Source organism: Scardinius erythrophthalmus, assembly GCF_964197995.2.
Source record: "Scardinius erythrophthalmus genome assembly, chromosome: 9".
Taxonomy (NCBI): Eukaryota; Metazoa; Chordata; class Actinopteri; order Cypriniformes; family Leuciscidae; genus Scardinius; species Scardinius erythrophthalmus.
Genome location: NC_138229.1, coordinates 32,760,400 through 32,780,655, shown reverse-complemented (window position 1 = coordinate 32,780,655; position 20,256 = coordinate 32,760,400). Strand labels below are relative to the sequence as shown.

General features: G+C 36.5%; 1 protein-coding gene across 1 annotated transcript; it reads left to right on the top strand.

The window, feature by feature from the left end:
- Positions 1 to 751: 751 nt before the first annotated feature.
- tfr1a (transferrin receptor 1a) lies at positions 752 to 19,618 on the top strand. The gene is made up of 18 exons (XM_081374972.1): positions 752 to 912; positions 5,919 to 5,966; positions 6,519 to 6,753; positions 6,920 to 7,100; positions 7,210 to 7,429; positions 8,989 to 9,111; positions 9,212 to 9,307; positions 9,402 to 9,541; positions 11,081 to 11,244; positions 11,344 to 11,463; positions 11,599 to 11,684; positions 12,337 to 12,400; positions 12,482 to 12,549; positions 13,251 to 13,321; positions 14,386 to 14,470; positions 14,570 to 14,797; positions 15,094 to 15,246; positions 17,430 to 19,618. Exons 2-18 carry the CDS (start codon positions 5,934 to 5,936, stop codon positions 17,670 to 17,672), a joined length of 2,310 nt encoding a protein of 769 aa, XP_081231098.1. The 5' UTR covers positions 752 to 912; positions 5,919 to 5,933; the 3' UTR covers positions 17,673 to 19,618.
- Positions 19,619 to 20,256: the final 638 nt, after the last annotated feature.

The window sequence follows — 20,256 nt, the reverse complement described above, 5'->3', positions numbered from 1 at the left end:
TTTGAAACAATCTGCATAAAACGCTAGCTATATAAATGAAGTTGACTTGGATATTGGACATATTTGGATAAACATGACAACATCAGCCATGTTTTCTGCTGTGTTCCTGAACACACACTTCATGTAATCAAAGAAACGTACAGTTGCTTAAATGTGCTTCAGTGTTCAGAGAATGAAGCGTCTCCAACATTTGCACACATGCACAGTTAAAACTAAATCTGAGTTTTTACCGTATTACGCACAGTATTTTCACAGGTGCTGCTGAATTTTGACGAAAACCCACATTGGTTGTGTCCTTTACTTTTCCTGAGCTCCTCCTGGAAAATGTCTCACAGGTTAGATTACTTTGGCCCAAATCTTCTTCTTCTTCTTCCTGCAAAGTTACAGATGTTGGCGTGTGAGTCTGCTGAGCAGGCACTTTGAAAAATAAAGCAATCTTTTCATTAGCCTGCTTACAAAAACAAAAATAAACATGCAAGACCTTCCTTATTGGGGGAGAAGATACATCAAATGATTACACTTATCTGTTAATATTAAATATATGCTAATTAGTATTAGCTACCCAGATCTTATGTAGCTAAAAATTCAGTAGCATATGACCATATTTTATAGCCTACTGGATAGTCTTAGAATATAAATGACAATTGGAGATTAGGCTGAATTTGAAGATATAGTTAATTAAAACAAAAAAGACCCTAAATCTTAGTCTTGAACCTACTGAATAAATAATTATTCCCTAATATAGAAATCCGGAAGTGACACCAAAGCAAAAGCACCCCGCCTCCCGCAATATGAACGTCCTGCGGGGTCTCCAACGCCTCCAAGGTTATTAAGTGCATGTGTGTCGCTTGCCCGCGGTGGTGGTGGTGGTCGTGACTTTACTTTCAGTAAGACAGGAGCTCGAGAGCATTGGTAAGACTTATGGTCTTCTAATAGAAATGCGTTGTCTGCTGAATGCTATCGATCATTTCTACTTTAATGGTGCAGAAATAGGGGTGCATAGCTTTCTGAACCATTGAAGTTAACTATTATTTCGCATAATATTGAATTAAGAAGTGAAATGATTAGAATTATAATGTAACTAATCGCTTTTAATTCATGTGGAGGCTACTGTAAATGCTTGTATACAGAGCAGGTGCGGAATAACTTAGACTTTTCCTACATAACAGAGAGAGAGTTCACGCACGTGCTCTGCAAAACCTTCTGACCTTCACACAGATCGTGGCAAATCATAGGACACGGTTATTGTTTTACGTGGAAAATTAGTTTAACGACACAACTGACATTTTGGTGATATTTTTAAATGGCCTCATGAATATGTATTTAGTTTTAATATAAATAATTGTAATATTAAATAATTTTACTAACGTTGTAATGCTTGCAAGTTCAATTTCCAGTTTTTTTTTTAGGAGTTTAACTAATTTGTATTTTTCCATTGTGATTTTGTGGCAGGTTGATGTGACATTTTCTTCAGGGTCAGCTCTGAGCATTTGTCCTTCCCTGTGTGTCTCTTCATCTAAATCGCTTGAAAGGCACAATATTTACATTGCAGGGAGTCTTACTTGCATGCAAATAGAGTTAGGTAGTAATACAATTTTATAAAATGTGCAGTTGTTACCTCATTGAGCTAATCTGAACCTAAAAAATGACTGAGTTGGTGCACAAATATTAACTTTTAGTTCATTTAGATATTACCACATGAAGCACATTTTTAGGTTACCCAACAAAATTAGACTGTACAGTGATTTTACACAGTGTGACCATCACATGATTCGCTACAGTTTAATCCTCTCTGCCAGTTCTGGAAAGATTAATCAACAATGTCTGCACATTCTTGGAAAACTTAGATCGTGATCCAAAATAGTTTGAAGTTAATCTGTAGGGCCAGAAAAGTACAGTTATGTATTATTGACGTATGCGTCTAGAGAGGTTATTTTAAAATGTGAGTAAACTACACAAGTTTAGACTAATTCGTCCATTTATGTCTTAGAAAATATGATTCAAGTGGCGGTGTCACAGAGTCACATGAAACAGTAGCTTGGTATATTGCATGAATGGATTGAATCAACAGCACCCTTTACAAAACCATTGAGGATTTTTGGCCAGAGAAGCCGCTCATGGAGAGTTATTATTTTTTTTTTCCATAAAAGAACATTTGACTGGCTTGTCCTTGAACATGACTGGCTGTAACAGACAGTCTCTGAACTTTGGTTTAGTTTCTCTGCTAGTGTGGTTGTTATTGTTCTGTTTTCAATTGTTTTAGCCTTGATTGATAAAAGTTTCCTTTATCGTTTATTGGGCTCTCGTTGTTCCCACAGTAAGTCAGTATAGTTAAACACGAGGATTAGTGGGCCGTCATGAGAGAGCTCACCAGACTTCTGTGTAGTTTCTGAGGAAAAGACAGTACGAGGTTAAAAGTCAGGCAGGCCCCAACGGACATGAGGATTGGTTTGATCTGATTGTGGTCACGACAAGTTCTTTCCTGGTAGGGTGTAGCCCGAATGCTTTTCCCTATCTCTAGCATGCATGTGTCCAAGCAAGCTCACACAGGGCATTTGGCGCAATTCTTCAGTGTGACTTTTTTTCTCTGTCTTTAGTTATTTCAGAACAAATTCATTGTTAGACTTATCTTCTCTGTTTGCTGAATGAAACTGCTTGCAGTGTCTGTCTTTTGTGCTTTGGGTTATCATATTTCTTGTAACCTTCAACCACTGAAAAAACAGATCTGGTCCTTTAGATGTCTCTTATTCCATAGTCCTGCTTGTAAAATTTTATAATGAATAAATTTTATAAACATGCCATGATATTTATATATTATATAATCTTTATAAAAAGATTAGCCTAAGGGTTGATGTGAAATTTCTAGCAGTTTGTCTAGCTATATTTAATCTAAAGCTGTTTTAAACAACACTTTCCTAGTTCTTGTACTTTGCACTAGCCTATATAGTATATTTGTAATAATAATAATTATATATATATATATATATGTATGTATATATGTATGTATATATGTATGTATATATGTATGTGTATATGTATGTGTATATATATATATATATATATATATATATATATATATATATATATATATATATATATATATATATATATATATATATATATAAAATATATAATAATAATAATAATAATATATATAATGTATGTGTGTGTATATGTTTCACTCCACCAGACTATTTTGAAGGGATAGTTCAATGAAAAATAACAATTCTGTCATTTGAGTTTTTAAAAAAATCATTAATACATATGAAAACTTTCCACTCGATGTAAAATAGAGAGAAACTTTATCACAATATTAGCAATAAAAATAAAAATAGCTATGCTTCACTACTGATGCACATATAATTGCAATTATTTTTATTTTATTGCCAAATGAAATTTATGAATCATGTAGGCTACAAGAAATAAAGAGAGAAAAAGCAAAGTGTGTCCGCCCCCTTTTTCAGCAAACTAACCGGTTCCGGAAGTATTTATTTTCCATTAATTTCTCTCAGAGATTTAAGAAAAGTCTTTGTTAAAGCGTTATAATCCATTAAACAAGCCAATCCACTATGAGGTGAATCACAACACTACAAACTTTGAAATAAAGCAAAAAAGTTGTAAAAAAAAAAAAAAAAACATCTTCTGAATCAGTGGTTCCCAACAGGGGGGTCGCGGCCCACAAGGGGGTCTCGGCGAGCTCTCTGGGGGGTCGCGTCATATTTTGAAAAGTTTTGAGTAATGAGCATTCAAGTCGTCCGTAACTTCTTCTATGTTAAAAATTTACAAAATGTATATAATGAGCGAGTTTATTATGAATCCATCTTCCAAACCGTGTTTTTGTCTTATTCTGAATCACTATGGTACACCTATAATAAGTGTTTATATTGGGACTATTTAACACTGGTTCGGATCGCCGCCGCTGAAGAGTAGTGGTACTTGACCTGCGTGACTCGTCATAGCCAAACACAGAGAAGTAATTCCGGCTCCAAAAGACGCATTATTCTGTTAACAAACGCATGTTTATTAACGATCGCTATAGCGCAAAAAAAAAAAGGAATGCATGCTTTAAGGAGAACGATCATATTACATTAGCTAATTTGATCCATTCCCTGGCCTGGCTGACCAAAAATGGGATTTTAACCATGACAGCCTTAAAAAACAAATACAAATGGGCCAGACTGACCCTTGAGGATGATAAAGATGTCTTACCCTGTAAAGATCTCTTCACCATTGACCAAATTACTCACGACCAGCAGATCCTCACACTTATTGATAAAGCCTCACAAATAACATGCAAGTATTGGGGTCCCAGACAGCAGTAATTTTGTAATAGCCTATATAGGCTATTCAATCTTTTTTTTTTTTACCTACACACCAGTGTGAATACTGATATTTTTTTATTGCGATTCAAATAGGGCCAATTTATAGGCTACTCTTAGGCTTACGTTTTTAAATTACAAATGGCCCACTGATGTTTTTGTTATTGTATTTTCAATATTAGGCTATAGGCTATTATTTGTGCATAAACATATCTGGTTATAATAAACATAGCCTACCGTTTGCTTGAAAACAACATATTTTGTCATCCTTGCTGCTAGCCAACAAGAGCGATAATATCATTAAATGGTGGGGGGGGGGGGGCCCTAAAATATTTTCTTGGGAAAAAGGGGGTCTCAGACAATAAAAGGTTGGGAACCACTGTTCTAAATCACTTTTCGCATGAAGCATTGCGAACAGCATAATCAAATTATTAGTGATTGGTGTTATTTTTTGTACAGCATCATGAGAAATGTAGTTTTCCACCATGAATCCTGCTGTTGAACACTATAAGTGGAAATAATGCAGGATTACGGCTTCAACAGAAGCAAATAGCATTGATTATAACAACCTTGTAGTTCACAGCAGGGTCATCTTTAAAGTTTTTACTTTCAGAACCTGACTGTTGCACTCTATAGAAATAAAATCAACTCGTCTTTTATTTTATTTTATGTAATTTTAGAACATTGTATGTGTGCTGTATCAGCAACTATCAAGATTTAGTTCTAAATCCGTATGATGTTAATTTTTCCATTAACAAAAGAACATTTTTAAGAATCTTCATGCATTTTTTTTATTTTTATTTAATGACCGTTCACAGTGACCGCATCTGTCACGCACCCAAAATATATGATCAATGTGACTAATGAGCTATAGGCTAATTTAAGTCCTAGCTCAGACTGATAACAAACTGATGTATTAATCAGTGGTGAATAGAGCATCTTCATAATGACACATGTAACAGAAAAGTGTGATGCAACACACACACACACACACACACACACACACACACACACACACACACACACACACACACACACACACACACACACACACACACACACACACACACACACACACACACACACACACACACACACACACAGAGAGAGAGAGAGTGTCTGGTTTACTATCTTAGTGGGGACTCTCCATAGCTGTAATGTTTTTTATACTGTCCAAACTGTAGGCCTATATTAAATCCCCTTACACTAACCCCACCTCTAAACCCATCACAGAACACATTCTGCATTTTTACATTTTCAAAAAAAGTTGTATGATTTATAAGCTCGTTTCCTCATGGGAACCTCAATTTAGGTCCCCACATAGAAAAACATGTACACACAGAGAGAGGTGTCAAGCTAAGGTCAAAGTTCATGACCACTGTCATATCAGCTAGAGAAACATAAACAAAACATTGTGTAGTGCACCTTCACCAACATTACGATATAATATCTGTTATTGCAGATCATTAAACGGCCCTTTTTTGTTGACACAATGAATCTATCTTTGTTTTATGATAGGTTTATCTCCTATGATAGGTTTATCTTTATCTCCTGTGTGATTTTTCTGTGTTCCACTGAACATTTCTTATTCTCTTGCAGAAGTTATTTGAGACCATGGATCAAGCCAGGACAACAATTTCAAAAATCGTAAGACAATCTCCTCATACAAATATATTTTGCCATAACATTATAACTGAGTTATCTGAACCAATCATTTACCATTTCAGAAAGAGAATAAAGAAATCAGTTTCATTATAATAAAGCTTGAGGTCTGTGGTCACTCATATTTAAATGTTTCTCTTTAATCAAGCAGATTTTAGGAACTTCAGCTGAAACCTCCTTAATGTTGTCGTAGACAAAATATCGCTGATATTACTTTTACTTCTTGTGCTGAAAAATCTTCTATATTGAAGAGAAACGCTCAAACTTCATGACTTGCCCTTAAAGGAATATAGTTTACTTAAAAATTATTAAAATTCTGTCATCATTTACATAATTGAAAACTTTAGAATTTAAGATATTTTGAAGAATGGCGGTAACCAGACAGTTGATGGACCCCAATGACTTTCATAGTAGGAAAAAAAATACTATGGAAGTCAATGGTGTCCATCAACTGTTTGGTTACTGATATTCTTGAAAATATCTACGAGAACCCAGGGCAGTGTTTCATCTTGGTGTCTTGCAACTGTATTTTCCCAGTTCAATGGGGAGCCGCGCTCCTATACTCGCTTTAACCTGACCCAGAACATGGAGGGTGACAACAGCCATGTGGAGATGAAGCTCTCATCTGACATGGATGATGAAGTGGAGGCTAACGGCGTTGGGGAAAGCATAAACCAACATAATCGTCCATATTACCCAAGCAAGCTTAACCAGCGTTCTCCCAAAACCATCTGTGGATTTGTCGTTGCCATTCTGTTCCTCTTCATTATTGGTGAGCCGATGTGCCGGTGTAGTTTCAAGCTTATATCATGGCTCTCTTGAATACTTCATTCTGATTGGTCAGTCGTAGAATTCTGTGGTCAGATGTTTTTGTGTATGACTGCTAAACTGTAACCATTTTTGAGCATAAAAATAATGTTCATGTTTTTGTCTTTCAGGATATCTCATTGGTTACCTGTCTAATAAAAGCACAGTCAAAAATGAAATCAAGTCAGACTGTCCGGTTTTTAGTGAGCCAACCCCAGAGAGACCACAACCAGTTTTTTCGTTGGACTGGAGTGATATCAGGACATTGCTGAAAAAGAAACTGACAATCGACAACATCAAGAACAGCCTCAAGTAAATACACACAACTGCTCTTTTGCTTTTTCCATACGGTAAGATGAGCAGGTGCTCAAGTTAAACATGTTTTGTTTGGTCTTTCTGTTTCTCTTTCTCCCTCTTGCAGGGAATTCTCTAGTGTCAGTCACCAGGCGGGAAGCTCAGGCGATGAGGCGCTTGCTAATAAAATCATGGACAAATTCCGAACATTTAAAATGACCCCCTGGACCGACGAGCACTATGTGAAACTCCAAGATCGTGGTACCTCAAATAAAGTGCTGTTTCGTGGTAACGCTGTGGGAACAACCGAGGGGTATTTGGCATACAGTGCAGTTGGTACAGTGGAGGTTAGTTTTGAATGTTCATTTATGTTGACAACCAACTGCCAAAAGAGCACCATAAAACTATCGTAAAAGTAGTTCATACAACTTGTGCAATATTCCAAGTCTCTTGAAGCCATGCTGGATTACATCTGAGCGTATGCAAATTGTTTTTGCTAAAACAACACTAAAGCTCTGTTCGGACTGGAATTGCTTTCTAAATGACGTTTGAGTTACAATTCCAATTACTCCCTGTGGGAGTGTGTGGGTGATATGGCTGTGGCAATATATGACACACATGTCCTTTTAAAGCTGGGGACACACTTAACGACTGTAAGGCCATTTATGAATGTAATTTTTAAAGTTTAAAAGTTTCAAGTTCATAGAAGTGTCTGTTTATACTTAAACCCACATAAGTGAGCAGCGAAATCTAGACAAGTATCTTACTCTTACCTGACACTCTTACCTTACATTAAAATGGGCAGTTTCCGCCATTTGACTCTATTAATTAATTTTATAATTTAATTATTTCATAGGATACCATCCATATTGAAATAAAAATGAAAGCATGCTGAAGATTGGTGTGCAACGGTAGTTCATGTAGGTCAAAACACATGAGGAGAAGTGCTAGTATCTTACAATATTAGCAATCGCAGACATTCGCATTCGGATGGGACTAGATTAGGACCGTTGAGTTTGCTGAAAAACATTAGGTAATTTGATGATCTTGAGGTTGTTTGAGGAAAATACAGACTTGCCAGATTCGGACAGGATTAAAATCGCAAAGTATGTCTGTGAAACACGAATTTCTTTAACGTCCCCCTGGAAAACTAGTTTCGTCGAATAGGGCTTAAAAAGTTCAAAAATGTTAAAAATTAGTAGAGAATAAAATTAGAGAAGTGTTAATTTTCTTGAGTATGTCTAGCATACACTCTTCTATAAGATTCTAAACCGTTAAAACATGTTTTAAAACACAAAAAATGGCAAAAGCAATAATACGACACAATACCTAGTAGAGGTGTAACAATATATCGTGTCACAATATATCACGATACAAAAATGCATCAATATTTATCGTGGATGGTTCACCCAAAATAAAAATTACTGTGTGAGGAAAAAAATGTGAGAAGTTTTGAGAGTTTTAGTGTCAGCAGTACTACATTAAACTACTATATATAATGTATAATAATGCAATGGGGGAATATTTGTGAAAAAAGTGGCCTACTATATTTTAAATATCGTCGTAGTCGGTGACGGAGTGCAAGCATTTTTGTCTAAAATAATTCTGTATTTTCAGCTTCAGAATCATCAATATTTTTATTCTGGTGGTGTCACCATTGTCCTGTGCATTGGGTTACCAGCACCAAGTCCAAGCCTATTCATTTACACCCACAATGTAATATCAAATTTAACATTTTAATCGATGTCTTATAGTATCGCAATAATATCGTATCGTGATGTGTATCGAATCGTGACATTAGGGTATGTCTAGTGATTAGATTTCTTATTACTTATTAGGGCCCGAGCACCGATGGTGTGAGGACCCTCTTGGAATTGCTCCGTTTATTACTGATTCTGTTGTGTAGGGAACCGCTCTGTATGCCCATTATGGACGAGCAGAGGACTTCAGACGCCTGCGAGAGCTGAATGTTGATGTGAATGGAAAGGTTGTCTTGATCAGAGCTGGACAATTAAGTTTCGCTGAAAAGGTTGGTTCACTCACTCACTCACTCACTCACTCACTCACTCATATTTTAAGACTGTTAATATTTACTTATTAATCCTCTGGTTTTCATTTGCTTATTACAGGTGGCTAATGCTGCTAGCTTGAATGCTAGTGCGGTGCTAATTTACCCAGATCCTCTTAACTACGAAATTAATGACGAAACTGCTCTTTTTGGCCATGTAAGTTGTGGAACCTTTCTCTTATCAGATCATTTGTTTTATGCAAAGTTTATGTACAGTCGATTCATGATCTTTTAAAACGCTCTTTTCAAAGGTCCATCTTGGCACTGGTGATCCCTACACTCCAGGATTCCCTTCCTTCAATCATACCCAGTTTCCCCCGGCTGTGTCTTCTGGCTTGCCCCTCATTCCGGCCCAAACTATCACCATAAAGCAAGCTACTGAGATCATGAGGTGCAGTTGTGACCACAAGTGACATTTCTCTTGCTATTTACTATCACTGTCTGTCGCTGTCGCTGTTACTGATATACTGATTACTATCATTAATAGTTTAGTGTTTGAATTGAAAATTGAGCGGCGTGTTGAGGAAAGATGTTGTATAATTTTTTTCTGTTGGATGAAAAAGCAGGCAAATCTTATATACTTTATACCTATCTTTTAAAATCTTTTATACCTATTATGCGTTTTTACATTTTCAACAAGGATGAACTGTTGCTGCTTGAGCATAAAAAGGGTCTGCAAAGTTACAAAGCACAAAGTCACTCCAAAGGGAGTTATTTTCTATATCAGTAAACACCGTTTCTGAACTCCCTACTCCCTAACATTCTGCACATGCAGATGAAAAAGTTTTTATGAGCGGCCCGATCCTCCCACTGGCCACTCCGGGCCTGCCCTGGGATATGCTTTGATTGTAGTTTTGAGTTTTCTTCCGGGAACAAACACGTCACAGTATTCTTTGTTTAAATAATTCCCGCCCAAGGAATGCAAAATAAAAGCTTTTTTTTCCATCCCGGATCTAACACGGTTATGGTAAGGGGCATGACATTTCCGAAACACCCTCGAAGCGGTTGACCAATCACAACACACTGATCCAGCTGACCAATCAGAGCACATGTGCTTTTCAGAAGGAGGTGCTTCATAGAGACAGGAACTAAACGGCGCATTACTGAAAGACTGGGAGGAGAGATGCTGCAACAATGTCAAATATGTAAAAAAATATTTAGTTTTTTGAACATTCAAGAATGAATACCTATTCTATTAGGCTTCAAAAACAAAATCAAGACTTTGTAAAAGGGCATAATAGGATTTCTTTAAGAAAAGTTATTAATGTTCAAATTTGTATGTTTACATATTTTATTCTTAAGAATCTTATATACATGTATATGTAAATGTATGTGTATATATTTCATGAAGAGCTTGTCTGAAGCAGTCTGTTGCATTCATTCGCTCTCTCGTTAGAGTCTCGTATTTGTGTGTGTGTGCGCGCGTGCTGAGAGTGAACGCGTCCAAGGTATAGGCACTTTCATTTGTGCTGAATGTTGCCAAAAATGATATCAGAATTATAAAACTAAAAACGAGTTCCCTATTTGACTTGTTTTTGAGTTGTGAAATTTTTCTGAATTCGTAAATCAGTTACATCATATTTAATGATGTTTGATTACATTATCAGTCAATGGTGTCACTTTTGTGTACTCGTGCTCATCCTTTGTAATAATAATATGTACAGTATTATATGTAGCTAGTGTTTTATTGTAATGCTTAATGCTTAAACAACCCTAAAAATGCATTAAATAGCAACAACCTACAATAGCAACCACGCAGAACACCCTAGCAACCATCTATCAACCCCATGACAATGCACCAAAAAACGCCACGCTCACTTGATCACTCTAGTATCCTGGCTGCAAGAACCACTCACATTCTCATCAGTTTTCTGTCAATGTGGTTTGTTATGATTCCCTTTATTTACGTATTTGTCACATTTGTTCACAGTAAGTTAGGCGGTCGGACTTTACCTGATGGCTGGAGTGATGGGATGCTCTGGGATACCAGGCTCGGCGATGAAAACGACAATATTACCGTGGAAGTGAACAATGTCCTTGTTCAGAGAAAAATCCACAACGTGTTTGGAGTCATTAAAGGTTATATGGATGCAGGTACTGTATACTGTTACACTGGGCTTTAAACAGCACATCAAACAAATAATTGCTCCCAGTCCCTAATCACTTGGTTTTTGTCTTCATCCTTTGCTTTAGATCGTTATATGGTGATCGGAGCTCAGCGAGATGCATGGGGCCCTGGATTTGCCAGAAGCACAGTTGGCACTAGTTTACTGGTGGAGCTGGCCAGAACTATCACAGACATGATCAAGAATGGTACATTGCAAATAAGTAGCGATTTCTTTTTAAAGACATATATTTATTTCACATCACAATAATTAAGTAAAAATGATAATTATTAATTAGCAATAATTCTTGTTGATTATAAGTGCAACTTTCTTTTCTTTCAAGATGAATTCAAGCCAAAGAGGAGCATAGTGTTTGGCAGCTGGAGTGCTGGTGAATTTGGTAGTGTCGGGGCCACTGAGTGGTTAGAGGTATGCAAAAATGGCGTTGTTAAATATGGGAGTGAGTTTGTGTGACCAAATAATATCAAACCAGTAAGCATACATATTTACATTTAATTTCTTCAAACTTAAATCAGACTTAAAGTTTTTAGAATTACTACAACCAATTACTAGTATAATACCCAGATAGAAGCAGATAATTTTAAGCCATAAAAAAAAGGTTTAAAAAAATTGGGGCTTTCGCTCCAGAGGAACCTTTTCATAGTTCCTAGAACTAATGGCGGAAGTACCCGCTTTTTGGCGTGTTTTTAACTTTTAACTAAACTAAACATTTGAACTTTTTAACTAAACAAGCGCGACTTATGCCACTTCAGAGTTCGTACTGGCGGTGCGTATTCAACCAGAAAAATGGCCTTGGGGAACATTTAGTTCTTGGGGAACCACACTGGTGAAGAGTTCAAATAACGAAGTTCCTAGAACCACCAGGTGGGAAATCCCCTAATGGGGCCCATCGACTGTTTGTATAGTCTGTTATATTCCATTTCATCATTAAAATCTATTTTCACATTGATCTTGACTGAGTGGTGCCGGCCCTGCTACTGTAGTATGTTAGGATGCAACTCCAAACATAGACTTTGAATTTACAGTGTGAATTTATATATTGTGGCTTTTGTACCCATAGGGCTACCTGACCTCCTTGAATTTGAAAACTTTTTCTTACATCAGCCTTGATGAAGTTATTTCAGGTTTGTAAAGGGTTATTTCTTGAAGAGTTGAAGTTGAACTTTGTTCTTGAGTTGATGCTGATCATCTGATATTCTCTTTAGGTATTGACTCTTTCAAAGCATCTGCCAGTCCACTGCTGTATGACTTACTAGAGAGCACTATGAAGCAGGTAATGTATCACATAGGGGTGTGTGCGATATTGACAAAAAATATCTCAATATTTTCTGGGATTTTAACGATATACACAGACTGTTTAATGTTGCTCAGAGGTGACGTAAATGCATTTAACCTGCAGTTAAAAGTGCATAAAGAATGTTTATTAGACTTTGTTTTAAACTATTTTTGTTGGAGAAATGGATAAAATATTGTGTCTAAAATGTAAGTCACATAGTAATTTTTGTTTATTGAAATGTTGTATAAAAGCAATATCACATTTGTAATCGTGTTGATATTTGGAGAAAAAGTGGCACTCTTCGTGTGATATTAACTATATTAAATTATATAAATATAAAAGATATACAGGGGCATTTTTGCACCTTATCTTGACTTTTGGTGGGATTCTAAATGCATTTTAATAGAGTAAATCACGCAGTGAATGCATGAAAAGCTCTAAATGCACAAGCGCACTAGCCTTAACTACTAGACTGATCACGTAGCGTATGCGTGCGCTCTCTGAGTGTGTTTTGAAGAACATACTCGATAATTTCAGATCACATATCATTAAAACAACAATTACGATATTACCGTAGACAATATATATCGCACACCCCTAGTATCACAAATGCTGAATCTTTGCCATTAATCTTCTTATAACCTGTCCTGAGCTGTTTTATCTGTCTTGTAAAGAAAAATAACTTCTTCCCCATGCAGGTCTCCTCTACAGCTGATGCAACCAAATCCTTGCATGAACAGTTTGCTGGATCCAACTGGGAGAAATCTGTGTAAGTTGGTCCCGCCCTGCTTATGCTCGGCAGTTTGACTATCATTTATATGCTATTTTATAGTATTATTAAAGGGGTGGTTGATTATGATTTTACTTTTCTAACTTTAGTTAGTGTGTAATATTGCTGTTTGAGCATAAACAACGCTCAAAGTTCAAAGCAAAAGAAGATATTTGCTTTTAAAGAAATAGTTTTTTAAAGACTACAACAAACGGCTGGTAGGGACTACATGACATCACAAACCCTAAAATTTACATAAACCCGCCCCTGGGAACAAGCAGTCCATGTTGAGGAGAGGAAGAGTTGTTGTAGTAGAGCACATTTGTGAGTCTTCTCAAGCTGTCGCATCTGTCTTTTGGGGACGGACAACAGAGGCTTATTTTACATATTGTAAAAAGGGGCATTATACAACCCCTTTAATATTTTAAATTAGCTTTTATCTTTTTTTCAATTTATTTTGAAATTAATTTTCAATTAAACCATTTTTTAGTTTGTTGTAGTAATCTTGTAATGTGCTCTTGTCTTTTTTTTTTTCAGAATAAAATAAAAATCTTAAAAATATTTTTATTTAACTTAAAAAAAAAAAAAAAAAAAAAAAAATTAAGTACTTCACCTTAAAGCTGCAGTCCGTAACTTTTGGCATTCTAGCGGTTAATAAACAGAACTGCTTGTGCGTCTTGCGGAAGAACATTGTAACCGGATCTACTTCTCTACGTTTATGTCTGTAACGAGTCACACAGGGACTGGGATACTCCACAACGGTACGACCCGAACCAGTCTAAAATAGTCCCAATATAAACACTTATTATAGGTGTACTGTGGTGATTCAGGATTAGACAAAAACACGGTTTGGAAAATTGATTCATGATGTACTCACTTATCTAACAACAAAACTAACTGGAATAAAATACATGTTTTAAAGCTGCAGTTTGTAACTTTTTACTGAAATGAACATTTCATTTGATTGTATTCAGCTTTATTTCAGTGAATTACATAATTTTTTTAATAGTTCTAGTCCAGTACCAACAATGTTAAAAACTATCTACCTTTTTCTTTCTTCACAGAATGGAGCCTATGGGTTTGTCTCACTCTGCTTATCCATTCCAGAGCTTCTCGGGCATCCCGTCACTTTCCTTTCGATTTACTTCGGTAAATATTCAGGTTTTGCTGAAGATGTCAAAATAAAGTACGGTTCAGTTAGTTTCTTGATGGATGATAGAAAGTAAACATCTGCCTGATGTTTTTCAGAGTTCAAAGTCATACCCGTTTGGCACTTTTGAGGATACCGAACTAAGTCTGGTCCGGTACACTTCCTCTTCTACTCTGAAACTGGCCAAGACAGCAGGGGAGGTGGCTGGGCTGGTTACTCTTCGGCTGGTACACGACCACCTGCTCAAGCTGAACGTGGCAAAGTATACCAACGTGATCCGCAACTATGTGTCCCAGATCAGGGCTAAAGTCGAATCACGCCAAATGGTGAGTCTACGGGGTTGCATGTGTTTACTCCAAAAGAATTTGGGCTTAGTGTCTTTTGAATATCTACAGAGCACCTAAAGGGACATGGTGATGGAAAAAATATGAGATGGGAGGAAAAAATGTATTCCAATGCTTTTGCATTTGCTCGTAAAAGTGTAAAAAGTGAAACTTTGCATTCAAAAGCATTTACTCGCATCTTATTTTTTTTTCCTTCACCTTGTCCCTTTAGGGCTCTGTAAATATCTGTAAAGTACCGAAAGCAGCTTTAATTCACTTTTTGCATTTTACTTGTCAAGGTTCGCCGCCTTCCTTCCACTTTGTCGATGCAGTGGCTTCTGTCAGCTCAGGGGTCGTACGATCGTGCCGCCAGCAACCTTGTTTCTGTCATCCGCAACAGCGATCTTGACGACATGGAGCAGTGTCGCATCATCAACGATCGCATTATGAGGGTAAATAACATGACATTCGTCCAGCCATTTCATTCTTTCCTGTGTTGAAATTAGGGCTGTCAAAATTTTTATTTATTTCTTAAATGTTAGCAAAATGCTAATAGGCAATACTTAATGTTAGTCTGTATTGCCTCCTATTCCCACAAGAGGGCACAAGCGAGCACAATAAGCAAATACAAACCAAATCAAGCATCCATCTAGCCTGGGTTTCCCCATGCTGCCTTGCACGCAGCGCAATTTTATTCACGCTGTTAGTCAGCCTGGACACCATGGACCAGATTTTCCCCTCAAAAAGGAACCAATCACAGAACGGGGAGGGAGCAGCAAGACGATGATGACGTCTATGCGACACACCGAAGCAGTTTGTTTATATCTTATGGATCCAACATGGCATCAGACGCGAAGTTACCTTTCGATGCAGCCTTAGATAGTGTTCTAAGTAGTTTAGAACGCAAGTTTATTTCGTCTTCTTCCTCGTCGAATTTCTGCCTCTCTACATACGTCATCTGGTATAATTGAAACGATTGGCTACATGCAGGCGCATTTGATAGACATTCGTAGCGCCCAATAAACGGCTCTGGGCATTCGTAAACCACGCCTCAGATACGAGAAAATGAACATATGGTTCCCAGACCAAGTCTCAATGAGAAAGAGGTCTGACGTTAGCCAGGCTAGCATTCAACTTTTATTGAAATTAAATGACATTCACTTTTTAAAGTGCATTAACTTTTGAAACAGTTGTTCTTAAATAAAACATAATTTCCTTAATGTCCATGCAAGGAAAATTAGGTTACAATAGTGCATAAAACTGTGTAAGTGCATCAGTAACCTGAGAAAACGCGCTTCAACAGACAGCGTAATGTACTACATGAACACAAAATGGCAAACTGCCAATCAGAAACAATCCACTTCTACTCATTACACATATTGTTCATCAAAAACACCAGACGGTCAACTTGATCTGCAGTGAGTGCCAGGTGTGGTCAAGTATGTCTTTGCCAGCTGCGCAATATGTTCATATATACCACACGATTTTTGCCACCAACTGAGAGGGTTTTCGTCAGCAAGTAGCCTTTCTCCATCATTTTTCAAATTATCAGCTGGATAAGCTTACAAAAACAAACCGCGTCAGTTACGCGGCCATCATCATGTCTCGCGCGCCTCTTGACACACCAAAAATTCGAGTGCACAGTTTTTTTTTACGAATGTTCTTTTTTTTTTTTTTTTTGAATATTCAAAATTAAAAAAATTATTTGACAGCCCTAGTTGACATATTTCCTATTGTAAAAGAAAGTTTGGATGGTATATATCAAAGGGCTGCTGCTTATCTGCTATTGATAGTGGTATTAGGAAGAGGGTCATACTCGCGATCATTGGACAAAGTTGGATATGATGATAAGATAAGTCATAAATATTTCAAGTTTTGCTTTCTCAGAAGATGAAATATTAATTTTAAACTCATTTTTCAATGCTATATTCCTGAAATACCGGAGGTTGCAGTTTCAGGACTACATTTCTAGGACCCTAGTTTTTTGTGACAACGCCACCTAGCCAATCCTACTCCAACAGAAGAGACCTGAAATAAACCTAAAACAAACAGACTAGACCTAGAAGGATTTCTGTGTCAGACTTCTCCAGTTATTTTAGCTGTGCAAAAACAGTTCATTATAATTGACACTGTAAACCGGTATTTGTTTTCATATTGTTTTACTCTATTAACATACTAAATTACACACTAGTTTCTAGGGAAAACAGTTTTTACGGTTAACTGCACTTTAAGTCGGTCACACACCAGACGAGAAGCGCCACACCGAACTGTGACGAAAAGGAAGTCTCCTGTCTTTCTTTCCATCAAAACTTAATTTAAACCAGAATATATGGCCTCATATATTGAAACAAATTAGGTTAAATATTTCAAGAGATTTACCAATGGTTGTGTTTAGAGGTTGGTTAGGACAATATATCAATTCAATTTACATAATAAACTACTAAATCATTCCTGTATTAATACGAATACAGAATTGAACAGTAAGTGCTCTGAAATAGTATAAACTATTTATACATATGGAAAAAAAGAGGGTCATATAAATGCAGTCCTGAAACTGCAGCCTCGACATGAAAAAGACAGATTTTTTTAAAAGTTACTATCATGTGGATGTTAACACTATGTGTCTTGTGTGAAGGTGGAAGGCAGTCTCCTCTCTCCTTACGTGTCTCCACGGGAGAGTCCGTTCCGGCACATCGTGCTGGGCTCTGGCTCGCACACACTGGCTTACCTCGTGGATCACCTCGAAGCCATTAGAGGAAATCTCAAATCTGCTGACGTCGACCAATTCAGGAATCAGTTTGCTCTCGCTACCTGGACCATCCAGGGCTGTGCCAATGCATTGGCTGGGGAAGTTTGGAATATGGATAATGAAATTTAGACAAGCAGATTCAGCTCACCTATTTAACTATTTGATAACTCTGAACCATCACTCAAGACAAAAAAGGAGAAAACGATATTGGTGCTCTGTTAACGTAAATTTATGATTAGAGGTTTACCTCAGTATTTAAAGCAGTAAGTTGACCCAAGAATAGCAATTCTGTCATCCTTTACTCACCCTCATGTCCTTCCAAACCTCTTCTGTGAAACACACATGGAGATATTTTGAAAAATGTACTGGTTGCTTTTACATGAAATTACTGGAGATTTCAAACTTCAATACAGGACACAAAAGCACCATAAAATATCATAAAAGTGTGCTATAATTCAACTTTTTGAATCCATCCAAAATGTATGTGTGAAGAACAGAACAAAATGTATAAGAGGTTAGAATGACATCAGGGTCAATAATCCAACATTTTTATTCTTGGGTGAATTGTTTCTTTAAGATCTAGTTTAGATTACACAAATTTGGAATGTGTTATTGGTTTATTTTCATAATTTTCAGACTCATTTTAGGAACATCTTGCGTAATACCTGAACAGTCTGGATTTAGAGGTTGTTTATTATACAGGCTACAGTTGGAACCTAACTCACCTGTGATAACATGCATCCTAAAGCACAGTATTTTTCCAGTTTTTAGGTTGGATACGCTTTTCAGGGGCATTTCAGATCAATTCTGTCAAATAGTAGAAAGAGGCTTTCCTTTGTGGCTCTGAAATATCTATTTATTAGTTTGTTTTTATTTATCAGTGACAGGGATCACTATAAATAGCATTTTGTAACGCCTTTTTTAACAAATGTATAATTATCGGAAGCAGTGCCTTCCATAATTATGACAGTTATACTGTCGAAATGTGAAAGCAGCATCTGCTACGGAGATAACCTTGTTTTCAAAAGCTATGACCAGAAACTACCACAGTGCATTTCTTAAAAACAAAAAACAACAAAAAAAACATACTATTTTCAGAAAATTACTGGTGTCTATTAGTCTCTGGCATCCTCCTTTTGAATCAATGTTATTACCTGATCCAGAATAATTATCGGGAGCAGTGCCTTCCATAATGCGAAGAAGATGATGGTAGATTTTGCCTACCGATGTGTTGATATCGAGGGCAGTGCCCCTCATATTTCACTGTGGTGTGGATGTAATTATCGGGAACAGTGTTTCCCATGATGATGTACAAATCGTCTATGTTCACACACTCCTACCACACTAGTTATCTGTTGTGAGTCATGTAATCTGTTGAACAATCAAGTGCTGTTACCTTCTTCTGCCTTGGATGAATCAAATGTGGAGTGGGTGAGGATCACAGCAGAGATCGAAAACTATAGAAACCTCTGTAAGATCCTGTCATAAGATTCTGTCCTGTTCTCTTATTCGGTTTTCATATTTCTTCTGTTTCTAGTGTATCAATTACTTGTTTGTGCCTTGTAGATTATGATGAAGCTTAAAAGATTGAAATACTTTTCCTTTTTTTGTTTTCTTTTTTTTCTTTGTGTGTATTTAACTTCAATCAAATTGTATTCAACTTCTTCAAACCGATTTAATTGAAACTTCAGCTAATTGGTTTTATTGGTTACCAGTATCATCTGTTTATCATCATATCATGGCTGTTAATATGAATCGAGTTGCAATTAGAAAATAATGTTTATGCACTGATAAAGAGAAAGACACTCATGTACAACTTTGAAATGTGTCCGAACATATAACATGGAAGAGATGAAAATGGAGATTAAAGATTATTCTAACAACTATGTCTTTTAGTTATCGCTTGCAGTTTCATGATTGTCTATATATCCATATCTTTTAAAAAGTTTCTGAAGAATGCCATGTAATGGCAGTAGTAGTTTTGTTGTGGACATAATTGGTTTATAGCATTACACATGCGCTGATTCTCAGTTTTATGTTAAGTCTGCAAGTGATTAATAAAAAGTTTGAACAAACTAATTTAAACCGAAGACTCTTTTGGATCCATTGAAGCTCTTTGTGTCAAGCTAACTGTGGAGTGACTCTCATCTAAAATTACTACATTGGAACTAAATTTAGGTTCTTTCATCACTTTTAATATAACGTTTTTAACCAGGACATCTATGACTCAATTAGTATTTTTTTTTTAAAGAAATATTATTCATAATCATAGTTTGCATGTGCCACGGTACACCAAAATAAAACAAATCTGATATTGCGCTTTTCATCAGAGAAATTGGCTTCTACATTTCAGCTAAATTTACAAATAGTAGACACCAGTAAAAGTAGTAGATTACGTCTATTACTTTAAATTTGTTAAATAAATTTCACACACTGAACTGACGTTTCAATGTTTTATACAATCACCAGTATTTGTGTAGGGACCTGTCTGCAATTCTTCAAATGACCAGATGGTAGAACCAGAGTACTAGAGTAGAATTATCTTTGAAGCTCTTATGACTGTGGCACTGCCACTGCCATCATTTATTAAACAGAGGTTTTGTCAATTTAACTCGCCTTAACAGCCGTCAATAGATACTATTTCTTATTAACGCAGCCTCGTGTTTTATACTGAAGCTTTATAGGTTTTATAATGAAGGTGCTTTTCAAAAAG